Source organism: Botryllus schlosseri, chromosome 5, assembly GCF_051294905.1.
Source record: "Botryllus schlosseri isolate E-star chromosome 5, Bs_hap1, whole genome shotgun sequence".
Classification (NCBI taxonomy): domain Eukaryota; kingdom Metazoa; phylum Chordata; class Ascidiacea; order Stolidobranchia; family Styelidae; genus Botryllus; species Botryllus schlosseri.
Window position 1 is genome coordinate 11,619,365 of NC_137240.1, and position 19,701 is coordinate 11,639,065.

General features: G+C 40.3%; 1 protein-coding gene and 1 long non-coding RNA gene across 2 annotated transcripts; one reads left to right on the forward strand and one right to left on the reverse strand.

The window, feature by feature from the left end:
* Positions 1–768: 768 nt before the first annotated feature.
* On the reverse strand, positions 769–11,298 carry LOC145439732 (uncharacterized). The gene is made up of 7 exons (XM_080317337.1): positions 10,752–11,298; positions 10,283–10,393; positions 7,471–7,611; positions 7,209–7,337; positions 5,720–5,968; positions 2,633–4,724; positions 769–1,691 (listed from the first exon to the last, which is right to left on the reverse strand). Exons 1-7 carry the CDS (start codon positions 10,866–10,868, stop codon positions 1,591–1,593), a joined length of 2,940 nt encoding a protein of 979 aa, XP_080173463.1. The 5' UTR covers positions 10,869–11,298; the 3' UTR covers positions 769–1,590.
* A 2,421-nt stretch (positions 11,299–13,719) lies between these two features.
* Positions 13,720–18,226, forward strand: LOC145439774 (uncharacterized). The gene is made up of 2 exons (XR_013915346.1): positions 13,720–14,214; positions 16,715–18,226. It is a non-coding gene; the product is annotated as an uncharacterized LOC145439774 (long non-coding RNA).
* Positions 18,227–19,701: the final 1,475 nt, after the last annotated feature.

Genomic DNA, 19,701 nt, shown 5'->3' on the forward strand with positions numbered 1-19,701 from the left:
CTGCACCATCGAGATGCTTTGGCTACGGAGTTGCGATACGGCCCCATGAGGTCATCTAGTCTGCGCCCCCGTTATTTTCTCCTCCATGCCATCCGTGATTGCTGAGCGCCTAGCAGAATAGCTGCGGATACTAATTATCGAGTCTTTGGTATGACCCGTCCGGGTAACGAACCCACGACCTACCGCTCGAGAAGCCGGACGCATAACCATTACACTATCTCGCTCGGTCAGAGGTCCATTCTATGCGAATTTTCCATTCACTTTTTTCTTGAGTACGTTTTTGTGGCGTGGTAAGAGGAGCCCAGACAAACCTATGACGGCGGGAGTCAAACCCAGGTCGCCAGTATAAGTGGATTCGAAACTCACCATTTCAAGGGCTGCTCCAAGTCATTTCGACACCTTCCTATTACATATTACAACCATCCTTTCAGGCTGTAGCTGACTTGTTGATCTCTCGACCCCTTCGCTACAGCCTGGTTCTGAATTAAATTATATATGCTGTGCTTTTTATGTATTCTCAATGTTCATGGAACCAAATAAATTCTCTCTCTCTCCTATCTTTTCGTTGCATCGCAATCTTGTGGGCATAGTGATCTTATTAAAACTGGTATGTCTATGATTGCCTGGTAGTTAAACTACACAATTGTAAAGACCTGACTTCTGCATAAACTTTCTTCTATAACTATTCTGGGTCCAGTCATTTCAGTGCTCCGTAATAATATATTCATCTTAAGCATTTTACCCGCTACTTCCACCACCACCAACAACTTTTCCGCCGCACAAGAACTTGCACAATTTTATTGATAGAAAAAGTACCGATCCTACAACACAGACACTGTGGGAGGATACTGGGAGCTCGGAGTGTAAACAGCTGTTATATTCTACTAAATAATCAATATCGTTGGTCTCAAGAACGTTGAGGATGTGGCAGAGCACTAAATTTCAACGTTCTGAACATCAAAAATTAGGGTCCACTATCGCCCGTGTTCAAGATATTCATTGTGGAAAATTTGATGCCTCAACTAACAGATTCTCAAACCAGTCTAGTAACGAGTATAGCGTGAAAAGACGAAGAAATCGGGCTGTGTTGACTCGAGTATGAAATATATGATCGCAATTGATCAGAATGTGGAGGAGCACTTTACGAAGCCCATGGCAAGCAAAGTCAGTGCAGGCAAAATAAAGAATTAAGAATTACAATGAAGTGAGAGTCTGCTATTTGAGAAATAGATATCAGGAACGCGATTTAAGGCAAGTTGGACTGAAGTCCTAAATCAGAAACTGACCAGTGTTATAAAGAAAACAAGAAATACATGATTAAATAAATTCACTACATGATGTCAGATATGAAATTCGCTGATAAAAAGAAATCTCATTCGAATACTCAAAGGCAAGTACTAGTCGTATCATGCCTGTGAAATAGTTGGCTGCTGTACCAGATTGCAGTAAGTAAAACAAGTGCAATTTGTCGTGGATGTTAAAAACACATACGAAAGGAAATGTCTGTAAGACACTTATAAACAAAGAAGGGCGTCGATGAATCAGTTATAATAATACAGCAAAGTGTAAGCCGCAGGTCTGGCCTAGTCGCTAGGCAAAATTGTCATCATCAGAAAAGCCATTTTCGAGCTTTTGGTAGCTATCGTAAGATACTCCCCGCCTGGAGAAATGAGGCCTTTTTCGTACAATAGCTGCAATGGAAAGATCATTCTATAAATCAAATGCAGTACACAAAATGGTCACAATGTGGCAGGAATTAAGCGGATAATATGAAATTCTAGTCTTAGATCAGTAGCCATGACATCTGACGGATGCGAGTCCTACACGGAAATTGGAATGGTCCATTCTGTGTGACTTGAGTTAAATACAGTAAAAGCAACTTCTAACGGTGTCAAAGATTGAAGTTGGTCAAAGCACAAAGCAATGCTAGTTATTTAGTTAAGTAGAAATAATGCGATAAAGTTTCTACTTCAAGTTATGTAGAACTAGCAATTTCAAAGATATACCAAACTAATTGGAGTAGAATTGAAAAATGACAGGGCCAAAAATTAATAAAGTAGTTTTAAAAAATAGCCTTGCCCAGTGTCAGTTTTAATAGTCACCTGGACGTCGGCTACCTTCCAAATTGAAAGTTAGTTAGTTACATCTTTCGGAAGCAACACAAAATTACAAATGACACTACAAAGAGATACACTCTCTGAACAAGTATTCAGTTTCTATGATACGTGGGCTATTTTGACCGGTTGTTATGACAATTTCACTTGTGAAAATGATGCTACCCAAAAACTGCTTTCTACCTTACAATATCCGAAGTGCAAAAGAATTAATAGTGTGGGTTAAATAAATAGTGTTGCTTCAGAACCTGTTAGGTACAAGTTTAAATAGACAGAAAACTCAACGAAACATGCTGTGTCCAAAAGAATCGGTCATACTCATTATAAATTTTGCTTGCAAGTGGACGTTAAATAAGGTGTGAAAGCAACCAAGATGTTATTATTTTATCTATATCGTGTGCATTCGGTTCAACGAATTCTTAAAAATAAAGTGAAAACCTGTAAGGACGAGATCTTATAACACATTTCCTTCAAAATCAGGAGACATCTCAATATGCAGATAGGATGAAAAATCTCACCGGCAATATTGAAAGAGCCCAATCCGTCGTGATCCCGCCAAACCTTGCTTTCCTGCAGGTTTTCCAAACTGCGTCTCGCACAGCACCTTATCACGAGGCAGCCCATCGCAATACCGGCCGCAAAAAGCAGAATTGCCATGAAAAACACAGACGATAACGACGAGCGTTCTGATGTCAGAACCTCGACCGGTGTAGATTCGGTGCTTGATTTCGTGGCAATGTCGTCCTGTCCTTGATTGGTGTTGGAAATTATTGATGATTGATCTATATTTTGGCTATCAGCAGTGTCTAAGTCGTGGATATCGACGGCTTGTTCGTTGTTGCGAATCATCCCTTGAAATCTTGTGGCGTCGTAGCCATTTTTAATCGATAAACTATTGGCAGTTTGTGGGTTTAAGAAATTGTCATGGGGTGGCGTCGCGGCAAAATTAAACGCATCTGCACTGTTCTTGTTGTCCAGATTATCAAATGCTCTTGATGCACTTGTAGCATCGACGTGTTCGTAGCGTGTGTCTGATTCTGTGTCTTTATAGTGATAGGGCTTCATGTTGGCGATTGCACTGATTTCTTCATCGCTTTGCTGATCATGCCAATCTGGTGCTGAAATAGTGTTCACAGTATCCGGGAAGTTTTGTGAATTATCCTCCATCTGCACGCCTTCATCTTTATAGTGGTAGGGTTTCTTGTCTTCTTGATCGTGCCAATCTGGTGTTGGAATAGTGCTCACAGTATCCGGGAGGTTTTGTGAATTATCCTCCATCTGCACGCCTTCATCTTTATAGTGGTAGGGTTTCTTGTCTTCTTGATCGTGCCAATCTGGTGTTGGAATAGTGCTCACAGTATCCGGGAGGTTTTGTGAATTATCCTCCATCTGCACGCCTTCATCTTTATAGTGGTAGGGTTTCTTGTCTTCTTGATCGTGCCAATCTGGTGTTGGAATAGTGCTCACAGTATCCGGGAGGTTTTGTGAATTATCCTCCATCTGCACGCCTTCATCTTTATAGTGGTAGGGTTTCTTGTCTTCTTGATCGTGCCAATCTGGTTTTGGAATAGTGCTCACAGTATCCGGGAGGTTTTGTGAATTATCCTCCATCTGCACGCCTTCATCTTTATAGTGGTAGGGTTTCTTGTCTTCTTGATCGTGCCAATCTGGTGTTGGAATAGTGCTCACAGTATCCAGGAGGGTTTGTGAATTATCCTCCATCTGCACGCCTTCATCTTTATAGTGATAGGGTTTCTTGTCTTCTTGATCGAGCCAATCTCGTGTTGGAATAGTGCTCACAGTATCCGGGAGGTTTTGTGAATTATACTCCATCTGCACGCCTTCATCTTTATAGTGATAGGGTTTCTTGTCTTCTTGATCGTGCCAATCTGGTGTTGGAATAGTGCTCACAGTATCCGGGAGGTTTTGTGAATTATACTCCATCTGCACGCCTTCATCTTTATAGTGATAGGGTTTCTTGTCTTCATTGATTTTCTGATCATGCCAATCTGGTGTTGAAATAGTGCTCACAGTATCCGGGAGGTTTTGTGAAGTATCCTCCATCTGCACGCCTTCATATTTCAAAGTTGGTTCCGGCATTGTACTTGCTTGCCTGTGACTATTGTTATCGTCCATTGAATCGGTGTGTGTTGTGGTGATGTCAACATCCTGATTGAACAATTTTGAATCGATATTGTCATGATTCGAGGATAGGGTTGTTTCCACAAAAGGCTCTTGCGTTAGTATGTTGGAATTTCGTAATAAAGTTGCAGTATCGATACCACGCGAGTCGGGTTTTATCTCATCCACGCCAAGCACTGTACTTGATTTCAGATTTGATTTTTGACTTGCTACAATTTCATTTGTGACTGCATTATAATTGTTTTCGGCCTGGATGGGTTTGTACGATAAAGTAGTGTGTAAAGAGTCTGTGTACGCGTTGGCTTGACTTGGCCAGGCTCGAAGTGGATCCCAGTACGTTTTGTCAACGTCTGGAGCATTTGGAATATTATTGTGATCGGGCATGCTACTTCTGACTGGGACAGGATTGTCGGTTATGAACTGATTCACTTCTGGTAGGGTCTTGGTTTCCAACGAATTCTGAATCGCCTGGAAAATAAGGTTGTTGTGGATCAATTCATGACTGTAAACCAATTGCAACAAGATCGAATGGTCAAATCCGAACGCGTAAAAGAGTGACAGGCGATGATACCAGGAAATCAAATGCAACCATGACGCAAAACACGGATTTAGCAACTGGTTGTAACATGCCACATGGTAACAACCCTGCCTAAAAATCTCTTGAATTGAATGCGAGTAACTCAACATTTTGTCAGTATGCGAAATGTTTAAACCACCTTGAACAGAAATACTTCTGACACCAGAGCAAGGGTGGGTTGACTCTTATATTTCAAATTGATTTCAATCAAATTTAGCACATTCACAAACATGGAATCAGTTCCTGTGTTCACATTATAGTATTGCGGTTTGAAAAAAGACAACCTTGGGCATTTAACGGAATAGGAGAAGCCTATGATATCCCAAGTTACAAAGCGGAAATATTATTATTATGGGCCGTAATTGTGCGGTCCCATGTTTGAGCTGTATGGCGCTACATAGGTTGCGTAAACTTGTCGATGGTCAATGCCGCTAATATGGAGGGTATGCAATCTGTTCAAGTTTAAATAGATAGTAAGTAGCAATTATCTCCTCAAAACAAAGAACTGTACTGTATTATGAAAAAACGATCTAAAAATTTAGAGAACAAAAGATCAAATGTGATACAGCAGATTCTTGCATTTATCAGTGTGTTCATATTCATTAATATTTCCGATGAGATAAAAACATGCCGATGGAATATGTAGACGTTGCCTTTGCCATTGAGTAGCAACACCGAATTTTTGTAATCAAAGACACTTCCCATATCAGTGGATAAATAGTAGGCTACCCGGACGACCTGCGCATAATACACATCACATAACGGCCCAGCTGGCTCAACACAAAAAATTCTGGCAGAGAAAAATGAATTTAACGAAGAAAAATTGAGCTTATTTTGAAACATCTCCACCTAAGAAGGTCGAATGGTGGTGATGTTTATCTGTTACCTTATCAGTGTAGTGTGGCGGTGGTGGTGCCGGCAAATCTTCGTCCGGGCAAAAAGGAGATGATTCGCCATCATAGTCATAATTGTCTCTCTCTGGAGCCGGGTTAATTAATCCGTAATTGTACTTCCCATTGCCATAAACGTCCGGTTCGGGGCTTTTTCCAAAGCGACCACGGACCCAGCTCCTGATCGCCGCAGGATCAACTTTCGACATGCGGAAAACGCATCCATATGTGACAACTGCAAATGGCTGTGAGAAGGAAGGAAACCATTCGTTTTTAGGACTGTGGCATTGCGGCTGCATTCTATATTCGTGTGAAAAGCATTTACTGAACACTTGGCAAATTAAAACTTATATTATGGTGAAGTGACGCGTCATCAAAATGTGTTCGACACCCTTGTGATAAAGAAAATATTGAGCACTGCACTACAATGATGCGGTTACAATCTGAATCCATTCTGTAAGCCTGAGGCTAGTTTGATTGGAAATACCATAAAATGGAGATGTGAAATTGCTTGGTTTATTGTAGAAATAGAGTCGTATGCAATACAAAACTCATAGCATCCTGATAGAAGATGAAGTGTAGGCCTACTTAATTACTTCACTAGTAAATTAAACGTCTTCAAGCTACCAACGATTTTTGTTACTTAATGAAATATGTACCAACGAGTAGCAAGATTCGTGGTCATCATAACGAGATCATGAAGCAGCCCACTAGAAAACACTTAACAACAAAAATAAATAGAAACACACGCACACGGTATGAAAATATGAATGATCTATTGTGTTTATAAATACCTCATAGCATGGAAACTGTCAAATTAAATACCAGTCCGTGCACTGGTGTGAACTGTGAAGTGAATACTGGAGCCTGGTGCAGCATGCGAGTTACAATACCGGTAAATCGGTAATATGTTTATGCCTCGAGCTTGATATCAGGGAGCGCATTGACGTAAGTCTACTCCTTGAGCCAAATCTGCATTTACGAATCAAGATGGAAGAGATATCACAAGAAGTGCATACCTGATACCTTGTTCTATGTTTTAGACAAAATTTACCTCAATTTTGGTATCCACACACAGTGACCTAGAAAGTCGATCGATATACAATATAATACTCCAAGTTACATATGGGTGTAGGCGTCAGCCGTGTTGCGTAGCTGGTTTTTAGTAGTCTACCCACTAAATAGTAATAGACACAATAAAATAAACATGATGGCAATTTCTCATGAAACTATCGCCAGGCAAAGCTACCGTATGCGCAACCATTTTTGCATCAAAATTCTGATGGTGCTGGCCATCAAACTAGAAGTTTACGAGGTCATTTTGTCAAACCAACTTTGTCGAGCGTTTTTCGATGATGTTGCCGATGAAAACACATCTCCATTTGAGAACTAGCTGGATTTCTCTGATTATTTTCAGTCAGCGGAATATATTTCATACAATACAGGTAGATCCAGCACAAAACGAAAACAAGGAAATTGACTCACATATTCCATGGTCAGATTAGGAAAAGCTGTGATTATGTGACGAGACAAACAGCCGGTAGCCGTACGACGAAGGTCATCCACCATTCTGGGATTAGCGCATGGGTGATACATAAAGACAACAGCATCATGCTGTGAAAAATAAATACATTGAATTTGAATCGCAATGCAAGTAACTGAAATTTTACAGGCTATGCAAGATCAAGTTTTTCAATGCACTGTACTTAGCTATTTGAGGTATGTGAGAATAGTAGCTAAAGCTCACCTCAAGATTATGTACGTATCTCCCCGGCGGTAGGTATTTATATTCTCCGTACTGTGCCCAAACTGGTCTGTGAGGTCCACTGTGGGGTATTGTTGCTTTATACAAGCTGTCTATGTCATCGCTGACGCAGACATGATATGCCTGTACAGAATAAACACCATGAGTATAATGGAATCATTTGCAGCAAACTTTTATACTAGGCTATTCTCTTATTCATGACAACATAAGCCTAACGCGATTGGATTGCTTTATTTTATAACAAACAGAAATGCTCTTTTGTTACATTTAGTGACAAAATCAATAACAGGCTTTCTTAAACTTGGGAAAGTTTTATTGGTACTAAAGTCCAACATAGCTACGTCATATAATCAACAAACATGGATGTGCCATTTTGGGAAATGTTACTTAACACGAGAGTTAGATTATTTGGAAAGCAAACCTAAATCAAGAGTAAGAAGTTGAAGCGATTCAAATATTGAACAATGAACACGAATTTGTGGAAAAGAATGAGCTCACTGGTTTGGTGAAAATTATTTGCCTATACAGTTTACAGTACCGTATAGATCCTCTTATAGCATGTCAGATATGCCTCAATGCTCGAGTAAGTTTGGGTCAGTGTGTCTTAAACCTTGTCTCCAGCGCCCCAAAGGGGTGTTTTGAATTTTGAAGGGGGTGGAAACGCTCATTAGGGCGACATGGGGGGCGCTGGGCTTAGGGGTGGCGCTGAAGAAAAATGGCTTTGCAGTAGAGGGTGCAGTAGGGACATAGTACAACAACAGTTCTATATATGCCCGAGTTCTCATTGCAAAGTAACATTCGACAAAATATGTCAAATCTCGAAATTTTTCGTCGCGATATGCGCAAAATGTAAACCAGCCATGTTTGCAACATGTTTCCATGTATGCTGTGGTTAATTATAATTCATTTTAAAATGAATTGCGCATACTTTTAGATCGCCAATCCCATATTAAAATACTACTATCCCGCTACCTCGGGTTATTTGGCGGGGGAGATAGCGTAGTGGTGACGAAAAGCGCCTACTAATCTGGCTGACCCGGTTCGCTTCCCGTCGGAGGTTTATCTGGATCCCTCTTCCCCCGTTCTTACGGTGACAAAAAAGCCCAGAAAAAGACCCGACGAAAGAAAGCACTAACAAGGAATGGAAAGAACTAGTAGAAAGGGCCGCGGCTTCAATAAGACCAACATCGCAAAAGAACTGTGACATAAGGAACTCTAGGCCGAGGTGGATGTTAGATTAAAAGGATCGCAACTGCGTGACGTTCGACATCCTCTTATCTGTTCATGACATCGCATTGTGTCTTATCGCATTATACATTGTGTGTGACTTGTTTAGATGCAAAATATAAATCAACGATTATTATTATATTTTCCACAAAATGTTTCGAACTAGGTATTTTATCCCGCAGCAAACTGCGTGCCGCAGTCAAATAAAAAGCCATTGTATCTGGGGTTGCATTTAAATCAAAGATCAATTTAAAACAACAAGCTTAAAACAAGGCCCTTGTTTGTTGCTGTTTTTTTAGCCACGTCACGAATATTTAATTGTGACATCACAGTGGATTGGCAATGACAAGTGAAAACATAGGGTAAATATGGCTCCTTCGACAAAAAGGGCTTCTAACCAGGACTACATCGTTATGTAGCATTTTTCCGGTTGGCGGTCATCATCATCAAAACACCTATTCCATACCAATGATCTATATCTAGGTGCAAAAACTGTTGAACCGATGACGATTTCGAGGGTTCCAGCCACCCCACATCGTATGCGTTGGCTATTTTTTGTGCGAATCGTCTGTAGGCTCATATTACATGGTTTTTCGAGCGCATTTACACAAGTATGGCACAATTAGACAACGTTTGAAAAAAGAAACAATGTTTTTTTCAAAAAGGCATTTGTTTTCACATGTTTTAAACAAAGTGTTTTAAAACACCGATTGTTTTAAATGCAACCCTAACTGCACCAATTTTAAGAGCGAGAGTGAGAGCCCTTTGTACATTACAGATGCTTTAAAGCTTTTTGAGCAAAATGATCAACTAAATATATTTGTATTTGAGAGCTACAAAATTAAATCTTCAGAATATTTCTTCATCGCATCATGAAGGATAAGACTGTTTGGTGTTGTCACCCGCAACCTTACATGAACGTTATATAGCATGGTTTTCTTTGTTTGGAATACAGTAATGTTGAAGTTGATAGAACGGAAGGTATGAGCCCGCACCGGATGGTTGTTATCAAATCAAGGCTGATTTGATTGCGAATATAGCACATACAGTCATACAATTATCATAGCGTTAATTAGTCGATTGGTCCTTGGGCACGATTCAAGCTATTTCCAATAGTGAAGTGTCAACCCGGAAAGACCGACCAGACTTCGAACTCTTACCCCTTGTTTTTACTGCTGTCCTTAAAATAAGGGGGCGGCAGACCTTGACAATTTTCGAAAGGGGCGCTGCAGGAAAAAAGGTTAAGAACCACTGGTTTAGGTCAATTCATGCCCTGAATACTCGGTGAACAAACCGAGGCAACCTTCAAAATATCAGGATGCTTGTGTGATGGTGACAATGAATGGCTTTGCTTAGTACTAGGTAATAATCATACAGAGCACACAACGGACTGCTGCTACGCGAGGATTTCTTCAAAAGCATTAAATCTAATCCATGCCTAGTTTTTCGGCTTGACAAAGACAACGGTGACATGGCACAAAAGTTGCGAAGGACTGCATTATTGGATACTCTACAGTACCCTGCTTACTCCCAATGAGGATGTAAGAACAGCCTAGTTAGTACTTACTCGTTCAAGTGTGTAGCACCTCTGATTCTCCATATACCATTGACTCACAGGCCAATAATCGGTGTGACATTGCCAATCTTTTTCCGCATATAAATCAATTTCTATTCCAGTCTAAAGCACAAACAACCAATAAGCGATTACTCAGATTTGGTTTTAATGTAGCAAATAAAATGAAAAAGTTCTCAACATGGAATGAAGTCCCTCAACAGTAAAACAAGAGACAATTCTCTATGCAGTCTACCTGTCTACGTTTTCCGGACGGTAGACAGGTACGACAAATTTTAGAGCCTACAATAGTATCATATATAGGCAAAGCCACGTATTAAAAGACACAGTATACACTCTGCTCAAGTGCTCGTTAGGAGTGGAATCTTGGTATCTTGCACCAGTTGGTGTTTTTAGTATGCCCATGACCAGACTTCAAATTTGACTGCAACTCTGTCCTATTTTTATAATAAATTAATCTTACCTTCCCATCATCACATGCTGATGTGCCGGCTGATGAGCCTTTTTCCTCGTGACCCCCATGACATAACACTTTGTCACAAAGTAAGATAAGATAACAGATTACCACACTTTTCACCATGCTGGACAGTATCTTCGAGAACACAGTTGAACCGCAGAGAATTCATTAGAAGTAAGCATATAAAACCCGATGGTATAGACTAGATACTTCAAAGTCATGAAACGAAAGAAGCATTTAAATATCAATACGAGTTTATAGCGGGGGTCAAGTGCATGACAGGTAAATAAAGTAAATTAGGATCAGTCGAACACCTCGAGTCCCAAAAAATCATGATTACAAAGTTGCACGCTGTATTATTCTGACAATCTGACCGTCCTCATTATGTATGAATTTGACTTCTCATGTTTTTGGCAATGTTATAATCAAGGCGACCCATAATATTTAAATCGACTTCAATATGAAGACATCTTGAAATCTATCGGATATTACATGCACGTGCATTTCAAATCATTTTCTAGACTACTTCGAGAATATATCTTTGAATATCATTAACATCATGTTGGCCGGATGTAGCCAGGTAAAACAAAATCAGCTGACTGAGCGAGATGAGATGAGCGGTGGTGAGCCGCCAGCTGAGTTGTCTTGTCATGGTCCAATGACATTCGTGATCAGTTTTGTGCAAATCTGAATTCAGCCTTCAGGGCACGCGATAATATGTCGGGTAAAGCAAATTTAGGGAAGTGGTGATTGTGGGCATGGCATCAATTTTGATTTGTCAAGTGTACAAACTTCACATCGAGCCGATTTAGATTACAGATCGTTTGCTATAAACTAGAATCATTTTGCGCATAATTTCAAAATTTGACTAATTGAGAACCACCTCATTTTGTCGCTTGCGTCCAATGATATATATCATTGCTTGCGTCTGATATTCTCTATATTGCATTACTTTTCATTCAGTGTGCACAGGACCGTAACTGCCGCACCCCAAAACCCCCAATTGGGAGGGGTCTTTTAGTTTAGTAGCCTACGTTTGGGCGATTCTATATATTTTAATATAGCAGACAGGAGGTCACTAAATAACATCATGTTACGGAGTCATATCAAAGGGCCCTACAGTTCCCAAGACACCTCACCCAAGTCTACCGGTAAATCTGATTACGTGATCAGAGAGGACATGAAATTGATAGCAATAGATATGCAATTCCCTATCTTTTTGACCGATTTTATCATGATTTATCGAAAATTTTCGCGCTTGGCGCTGCCTCAACTGCACAGTACGGCTAATTTCGTGGCAAAAGCGAACATCGTGATTGGGCGTAGGTTTATCACCCTATGGTAGTCCAAGACCCAAGTTTTTTTGGGGGACCTGATGAAGTGCTGTTTTCTTCCTGCCAACGGGTATACGCCCGAAGGTGAGGGGTCTTACCTTTTCAAACACACCTCCCCTGTAAATCTGATTACGTGATCAGTGAGAGGATAAAAATTGATAGCAATATATATGCAATTCCCGATCATATTGGCCGATTCAATCATGAATTATATAACTTTTTCGCGCTTCGCGCGTCTAGGCAAGAAAATCTGACACAGTGAAAGGCCCCCAATGTAGATGATAAGTATCATGGTAAACAGCGGATAGCGTGAGGGGGGTGTGGGGGGCGAAGCCGCCCAGAGGTTGGGTTCATCATTATGTGGGGGGCCCAAGACCAACGTTTAGGAGGGGCCTGACGAAGTGCTGTTACGGCCCTGAGTGTGCATGCCTCTTATTTACTTCGCCTAGAGGCTAAGGTGGGTGTCTGATCTTAAAGGCTACTCCATGTTGTTTCGACACCTTCCTATCTTTTCATTGTATCGCAGTCTTGTGATGTTTTGAAACGATGAAAATATTAATAAACCTGATTGATTGATTGATTGATTAGACCAGGGGTGTCAAACTCAAATTGCCTCGTGGGCCGGATTCAAACCTTCAAATAGCTCGCGGGCCGCACCATTCAACTGATCCCAAAATGTATCCCCATGTCATGTCCCATCTTTTCACTTGAATACTCTATCATCAAGAAGATATAGATACCAGTAGCCTAGGCCTACATTAGCCTACATTGTACCAATGTACCACGGATCATAGTGGTTTTATTCAGTCTACCAAGTGGCAGCACTCCTATTCGAGAACAATGGAATTGGCAAACATACGATGATCGACCAGTTGAATACCAACGTCACTGACGCTAACGACGATATAAGTTGGCATATTTCTATACTTGCTTTGCTTTAGTCGTAATCAGGCGTTAGCCCGGCGTATGAGGAGTGATGAATAAAAGATTTAACTGTAAACGCGGCCGTTGTAATTTGTTTATTAATATTTTTAAATCCCGATTCCGGTTTACTGGAGTCTGAGGACCTTTTAATTAAAAATCGACACCGCAGTGCAACAATTATTTGAAATATAATTTTGTATAACTAATACATTCTTTACGTAAACTGCATATAGCGGTTTCGCTTCTGTTAATGATTGCATTTTTGGTCCACTTTTCAAAAAAAAAACACTAAACTTAGTGCGGATTCTTCCCGTTCTCGAAATAGAGTGTTACTGTCACCGACTTGATCCTAATGGTAACTAGAGTGAAACCACAACACAACAGTCGGATGAATATAATGAGGCCTATATTAGTGAGGCCTATGGACAATGGACATGCTCGATATCTGCTGTCTTAAGAGATTATGTAATCGAAGTATTTCTTACAAAAAATCTCAACATTTCTCACCAATTTGGTGGATAACATAACCATATTTCAATATACTCAGAATTGCTCCGCGGGAGTAGTAGTATAGATCGCACAACCGGTGGCAGGGGTTCTTATGGGTGCGGCGGTGACGCGCCTGAAAACTCGTGGTGGTGATGCGCCTTTTTAGACCCCCCCTCTCGGCGGTGATGCGCCATGTGTTCTTATGGGTGCGGTCGTGATTCGCCTTTTCGGTGTAGGACGCCCTGCGCCCTCTCACGGTTCATACACTTTGTAAGATACAACATCATTATGGTACATCGCCCATATCGTATATCACGTGATTTATATCTTTCTTCTCGCTACCACGTGACTTACCATTTATCAGCTCGTGCATTTCAATTACAAACCAGACTCATCTGCGATATCCTACTGTATATATTCCATGCATATTCGACCAATATATCTATCTGAGGCAATACTGTCGTTGGATTCACGTTGAAGTTGTCAGACCAAGGACTAACGCAGGGACGTGTGCCTACTACCCTGAGCTAAGTATATCTACCCAGCCACCCATTACGTGGGACTCAGGTTACAACTCTAGCAGGTTATCAGACGACCCACTTCTTCTACATGGTGCCAACTCGTGAGATGATTTCAGCTTCAACGAAGGACGAATCGCCTCCTACACAATTTGACTTACAACTGCTATATGGAACCATCCAGGACTTTTCCACCCTTACACGGTAAATCCGTTCATTTGACTTCGAATTTCGGGAATGCATTTTGCAGTGAGAATGATTTATCTCACTTGGCTTTATCGGCTAGCAGCAAATTTCATCGTTATTGCTCGATTCGTACTTTCTATATAATTATATTACTTGTTCGTGTTCCTATATTCAATGCCATGCCATTCAGAGAACCAGATTTGAGTGATACTCTGACACTGACAGAACATTGTTCATTGGTTTCGTTTTTATATTACGGCCTTAAAAACTATTATTTGAATCTTAGCGTCTGGCTTTCTAACGAAATTATCACATACATTATGCGTCGGGAATTTCACTGTTGGCCGCCCGATAAAATCGCTTCTCTACCCCGCGAAATCTAATAATAACCACCGATCCACTATTCAATATTTTTATATAGAACTTCACTTTCGCACGATTAGCCTACCTGACTCGTTTACCAAACCATTTGCTTACAGTTGTTTAATTGTTCAACAACTCCATTTCGATTTTTATTATAAATTTTGCGGTTTTCCTACCCTCATATTACCGCGTAAATCACTACCAATCACCATGGTTATTTACCAATCTATTTTTTGTTCGTTTTGTTATATTCACGGCATCTCCGTGGAACATAACTACCAAATTTCGGGATATTTCTTTAAACCTAATTCATACATTAATTTTTGTGATTTCATATGTCATTCATGCGACATTGACTTTTGCGCGTATTTGAGCGCTGTCTTTTTTTACCTACCGTAACTATACCGTCAATGTGTCTTCGATAAAAATATTGACGCGGCTTTTCGCCCGACTATATCATAACATTTCACCGGGAGTCTATATGATAATTCCGCGGCAAAATCGAATCTTTTTAACCGAGAGTTTCTTTCTCGGCTATGAACTATTAAGATATACCAGTAGCACTGGGAATTGGGATTTCATAATTAATTTTTTTTTCTAACTTCAATTCACCTTATCTAATTGCGCGTATTCGCCTAGCCTCGCTTTTGCTACAATTTCTCATAATGGTTATTTGATTTTAATCACATATTTGCATTACTTATAACTCAGCCTTAAGCTGGAATTTGTGAATACGGAATTAATTTCCCATTTTTTTTAACATTGACTTATTATTACTTTCTTTATAGTAGGTCTTTTACATATTCGCTTACTTCTAATTACCCATACTTACATAAGGCCTCTTCAACACGCTGACAAATTGTCATTTTTCATCGTAATTTACGTCCTTAATACCTACCTGCGATAATGTCATCTTAACATACTCAGATTTTACAACCTAGTTACATGTGATTAACGATACATTTATTTTACCCGCAATGCCATTTGGACGCAATATTATCTAAACATCCCGTGATATATTTTGGCCACGGACATTTCCCATTCATATATGCTACTCCGACCTAGGAAATCAAGAGTGGTTTCGGTGGTGTTGCGATCCAAGGCACGATTTCGACCCGGGGGTATCCGAGTCTTCTCAAAGCGTCGGCCACGGGATTGCATACCCTGGCCCGGAACTTCCGCCCTGATCAAGCGGTTGGACGGGGTCAGTGTTGTGATTAGACTCGTGTGTCTACAGCGCTCAGTCTCGCGATATTTACGAAATCTGATGCTGACGTTCGCACCGCAATCTGAGTCATTTCTTCGATCTACCTAGGAAGTCCGTACTTACAAAAGCGTTACAGTCACTGTATATTATATATATACTTTTAATGTGAGGCACGATTCTTACTTACGCAATTGTGCATTAACTGTCGCGACGTGTTTTAACGGCACACGTCAATTTATTTCCGGAAACCTTTTTATATCTGGATAGCATATGGCGCGCAGATCCAGCGATATGTCTGGATTTGTGGTATACCATTCGGCGTACATATCGCTAGGGACTTTTCTTGACATGACTGCGTTTTCGCAGCACTAAATTCGTACATGCCATTAGGCTATACCTAACAATACACACATTTGTCATGACTTCGGCTATTGTAATTACATTCTCTTTATAATTTTTACACTATACTTTCACGACTTACTTTGTCATATAATTAAATGACGAATTCCCCGCGTTACGCTACGATTACATTCATCTTGACATGCTTTGATGCGAATATTCCATTTCTAGATACTTTTGAGCCAATTAATACACCAGGCTAACCCGGCATAATTTCCATTCACTTCGAGATTACGTAAATTTTTATTAATTTCTACTTGAAAGCTCAAATTACTCACAAGGCTTATATAAACGCCTTGCGTCACTCCGTCACATATGGAATCGATTCAATACTTAGCACTTACGCTTACATTATAGCGTATACTCCCTATCGTATCATCCCTATCGGTGCAGATTTTCACCACTAAATATCTGGTTCGCTGACACATAATGTGTTTATTGTGTTTAATTTCTTTTTCAATTTGTCATTAGGCTATACTATTACTGCTATTATTATTTTCCTACTTTGTGAAATAGCCTATTTGCTGCCGATATTGCTTTGCATCCCAGATTCGTCGTCTTCTGCCAACGGGTCTCGCGTACTGCCGAAATGCTCACTACTACACGACATTCCTCCGCTCTCCGATTCAGCCACATATGTCAATATTTCGGGACATACAAGTTCAACATGGCTTTGGTAACACCACTTATATATACGCACTTTTAAGTCGACTTCGACAGTCGTGAAGAATATTCGCAGAACAGGCGATACGCGTTTTAACCTTGGCGGAGTGAACTAATTGGATCTAAATACAATCATTATTGAGCAATGAGCATTGACTGTTAATTATTCCAGGCAGGTTCGCGGCCCACGGTGCATGGCTTAACTGTATATAAATAATTATTCGGTCTTCCTAAAGACTGATGGACTGTTCACTTTTCAAACGCGGCGAATTTCGTAATCCCTATAGACGCGATTATGATTCATATACTTGTATCTATCTCTCCCATGCGGACTTATTAGCATTTTAAAATTCATTCGTATAGGCTACCCATTAGCGAATGCGTCAATACGACTGTTCTTGCCGAAAATATATACGGCTCACATAATTTCGGGCCCCGGTCTTTGTGACTATTCCGTTGGTCATTAATCTTAATGGTTCAAGAAATTTCCCACAGATCTCGCCATTCTACGCGGTTCGACTACGGGACGCCATTTGAATAATTTTCTCTATTTCACTCCATTGACTCATAAAAGCAGTCTCTGGTCGCTAGAAAACCCAGACATCAGTTTCCTACTTTCGTTACTTCCTATCTTCTAATACCACGTGTTTCGATTAATTTGAAAAGTAATTTTGACTTTAATATGCTCCCAAACCATACATTGGATTCCGCTTATAGGATTTTGCCTTTACAAATAACAGACACTCATTTTCGAGTTACCACCAATTCGTTCTAGCGTATGACGCATTCACCAGACCCAATGTCAATTCCTTTGTGAACATATTTTTTCTTTCATTTATTGTTCTTTTAAATAAAATACAAAAATTGCCTCAGATATAACCAATTCGCCATTTTGACTATATCTAACCTAGCCTTAACGTGTTATCAATACACTATGCGGTTTCATTGCTATCATGTTGTATAAATAGTGCGGTCATACAATATCGCATTTTAAATTGACGTTATCACCCTTCTACCAATACTTTATTAACCACACACTTCGGCCTTACCTCGTTACACCACATGCTATGTGTTATATGTTGAAATTATTACGTTTCGTAATCGTACTGCTATTCAATGCATGTAAATTTCATTTTCTATTGTCGCTAATCACGCCTTTTTAGCAGAGGCGATGTAGGACGCCCTGCGCCCTCTCACGGTTCATACACTTTGTAAGATACAACATCATTATGGTACATCGCCCATATCGTATATCACGTGATTTATATCTTTCTTCTCGCTACCACGTGACTTACCATTTATCAGCTCGTGCATTTCAATTACAAACCAGACTCATCTGCGATATCCTACTGTATATATTCCATGCATATTCGACCAATATATCTATCTGAGGCAATACTGTCGTTGGATTCACGTTGAAGTTGTCAGACCAAGGACTAACGCAGGGACGTGTGCCTACTACCCTGAGCTAAGTATATCTACCCAGCCACCCATTACGTGGGACTCAGGTTACAACTCTAGCAGGTTATCAGACGACCCACTTCTTCTACATCGGGTATAGGGTGTGGTCGTGATTCGCCGTGAAAACTCGTGTTGGTGACTCGTACTTTCAGGTATGGGCTGCGGCGGTGATTCGCCTGTCATGTATTCTTACGGGATCTGTGGTGACTCGCTATGTATTCTTATGGGTGCGGTCGTGATTCGCACTTTCAACCATCTCTCGCGTGGTGTTGAATAGTCACCAACAATAACCGCACAGACGGAAACGTGGCTTGTGTAAGAGGATTACGCAGCGCGTGCGACCTATATTTCGAATGACCTGCGCGCTGAATTGTTTCCCATGCAGCTGTGTGCTACTATCGATTATTACACTAATCCAGTCAGTGCGAAATAGTTTGCTAAATCTAGGAATCACTTCCAAGGTAATATTTTGGTAATTAGTTTACCGCAGAGCCGGCGTAGACGGTGATTCGAATATCAACAATAACCGCGTTCACATACTAACACTTCAAAAAGGTGTGAAATATTTGTAAAATCCTACGATCGCCCACAAGATAACACCTCAGACATAGTCATCTTTCACGACTTGGTGTTATAGCCATACCGATCGCTCACGCGGTGAAATTTTAGTAATCAGTTTGTCACAGAACTTGATTCCGCTGGTAAGATTTAATAAGTAACGACTAACAGAACCGCCAGTGTCGGTAACAAATTACCACTTATTTCCGCCCTAACCCTAATCCTTTGTATGGTTACCGCATACTCAAATAGGTGTGAAATAATTGCACAATCCCACGATCGCTCACAAGGGTAAGGAATAACAGAACCACAACGACAACGACTTGAATACCCGCAAATTGTCAATTGTTGGTATAACTCGAATCTTTTTAAGAGTATAATCCTCTTGAAACTGAATATTACTTGACTTGACCAACTTTCAACTCCGTTTCCGGATCATTCACACATCCCACGCCGCTGTTTTAACGCTTATAGAGTCAATACCAACTATCTCTAACCCGCTAATATTCAATCATTTTGGTAATTTGACAACTTTAAATCCGTTCGTCAGATGTACGACAGGTAGACTGAGATAATCAAAAATGAAATATTTTGACTTTGGTATAGTGTGAATTGAAATAGGATTGACAAACATGACTACCATCTTTCCAAGTACCATTTCGATATTATACGCACATTGATTTGAAACAAGTAATGAAACATTACAACTCTATTCACGATCCGGCTTTTCGTTTTTCAAAGCGACATTTTAACATCTTACCATACTCAAAAGAATTATTCACAACATTAAAAAGTGTTAAAAATCTAGTTTTCACTTACTTGATTATATCACTGCAACTCATAAATTTGAATTA

Bases quoted from the DNA above. Each gene is read 5' to 3' on its own strand.
- LOC145439732 (XM_080317337.1), bottom strand. From the start codon at position 10,868: ATGGTGAAAAGTGTGGTAATCTGTTATCTTATCTTACTTTGTGACAAA. The intron at 10,394-10,751 runs GTAAGATTAATT...TTTGTGCTTTAG, and splicing joins CAGCATGTGATGATGGGAAG to ACTGGAATAGAAATTGATTT. The intron at 7,338-7,470 runs GTGAGCTTTAGC...TATTTTTCACAG, and splicing joins GATACGTACATAATCTTGAG to CATGATGCTGTTGTCTTTAT.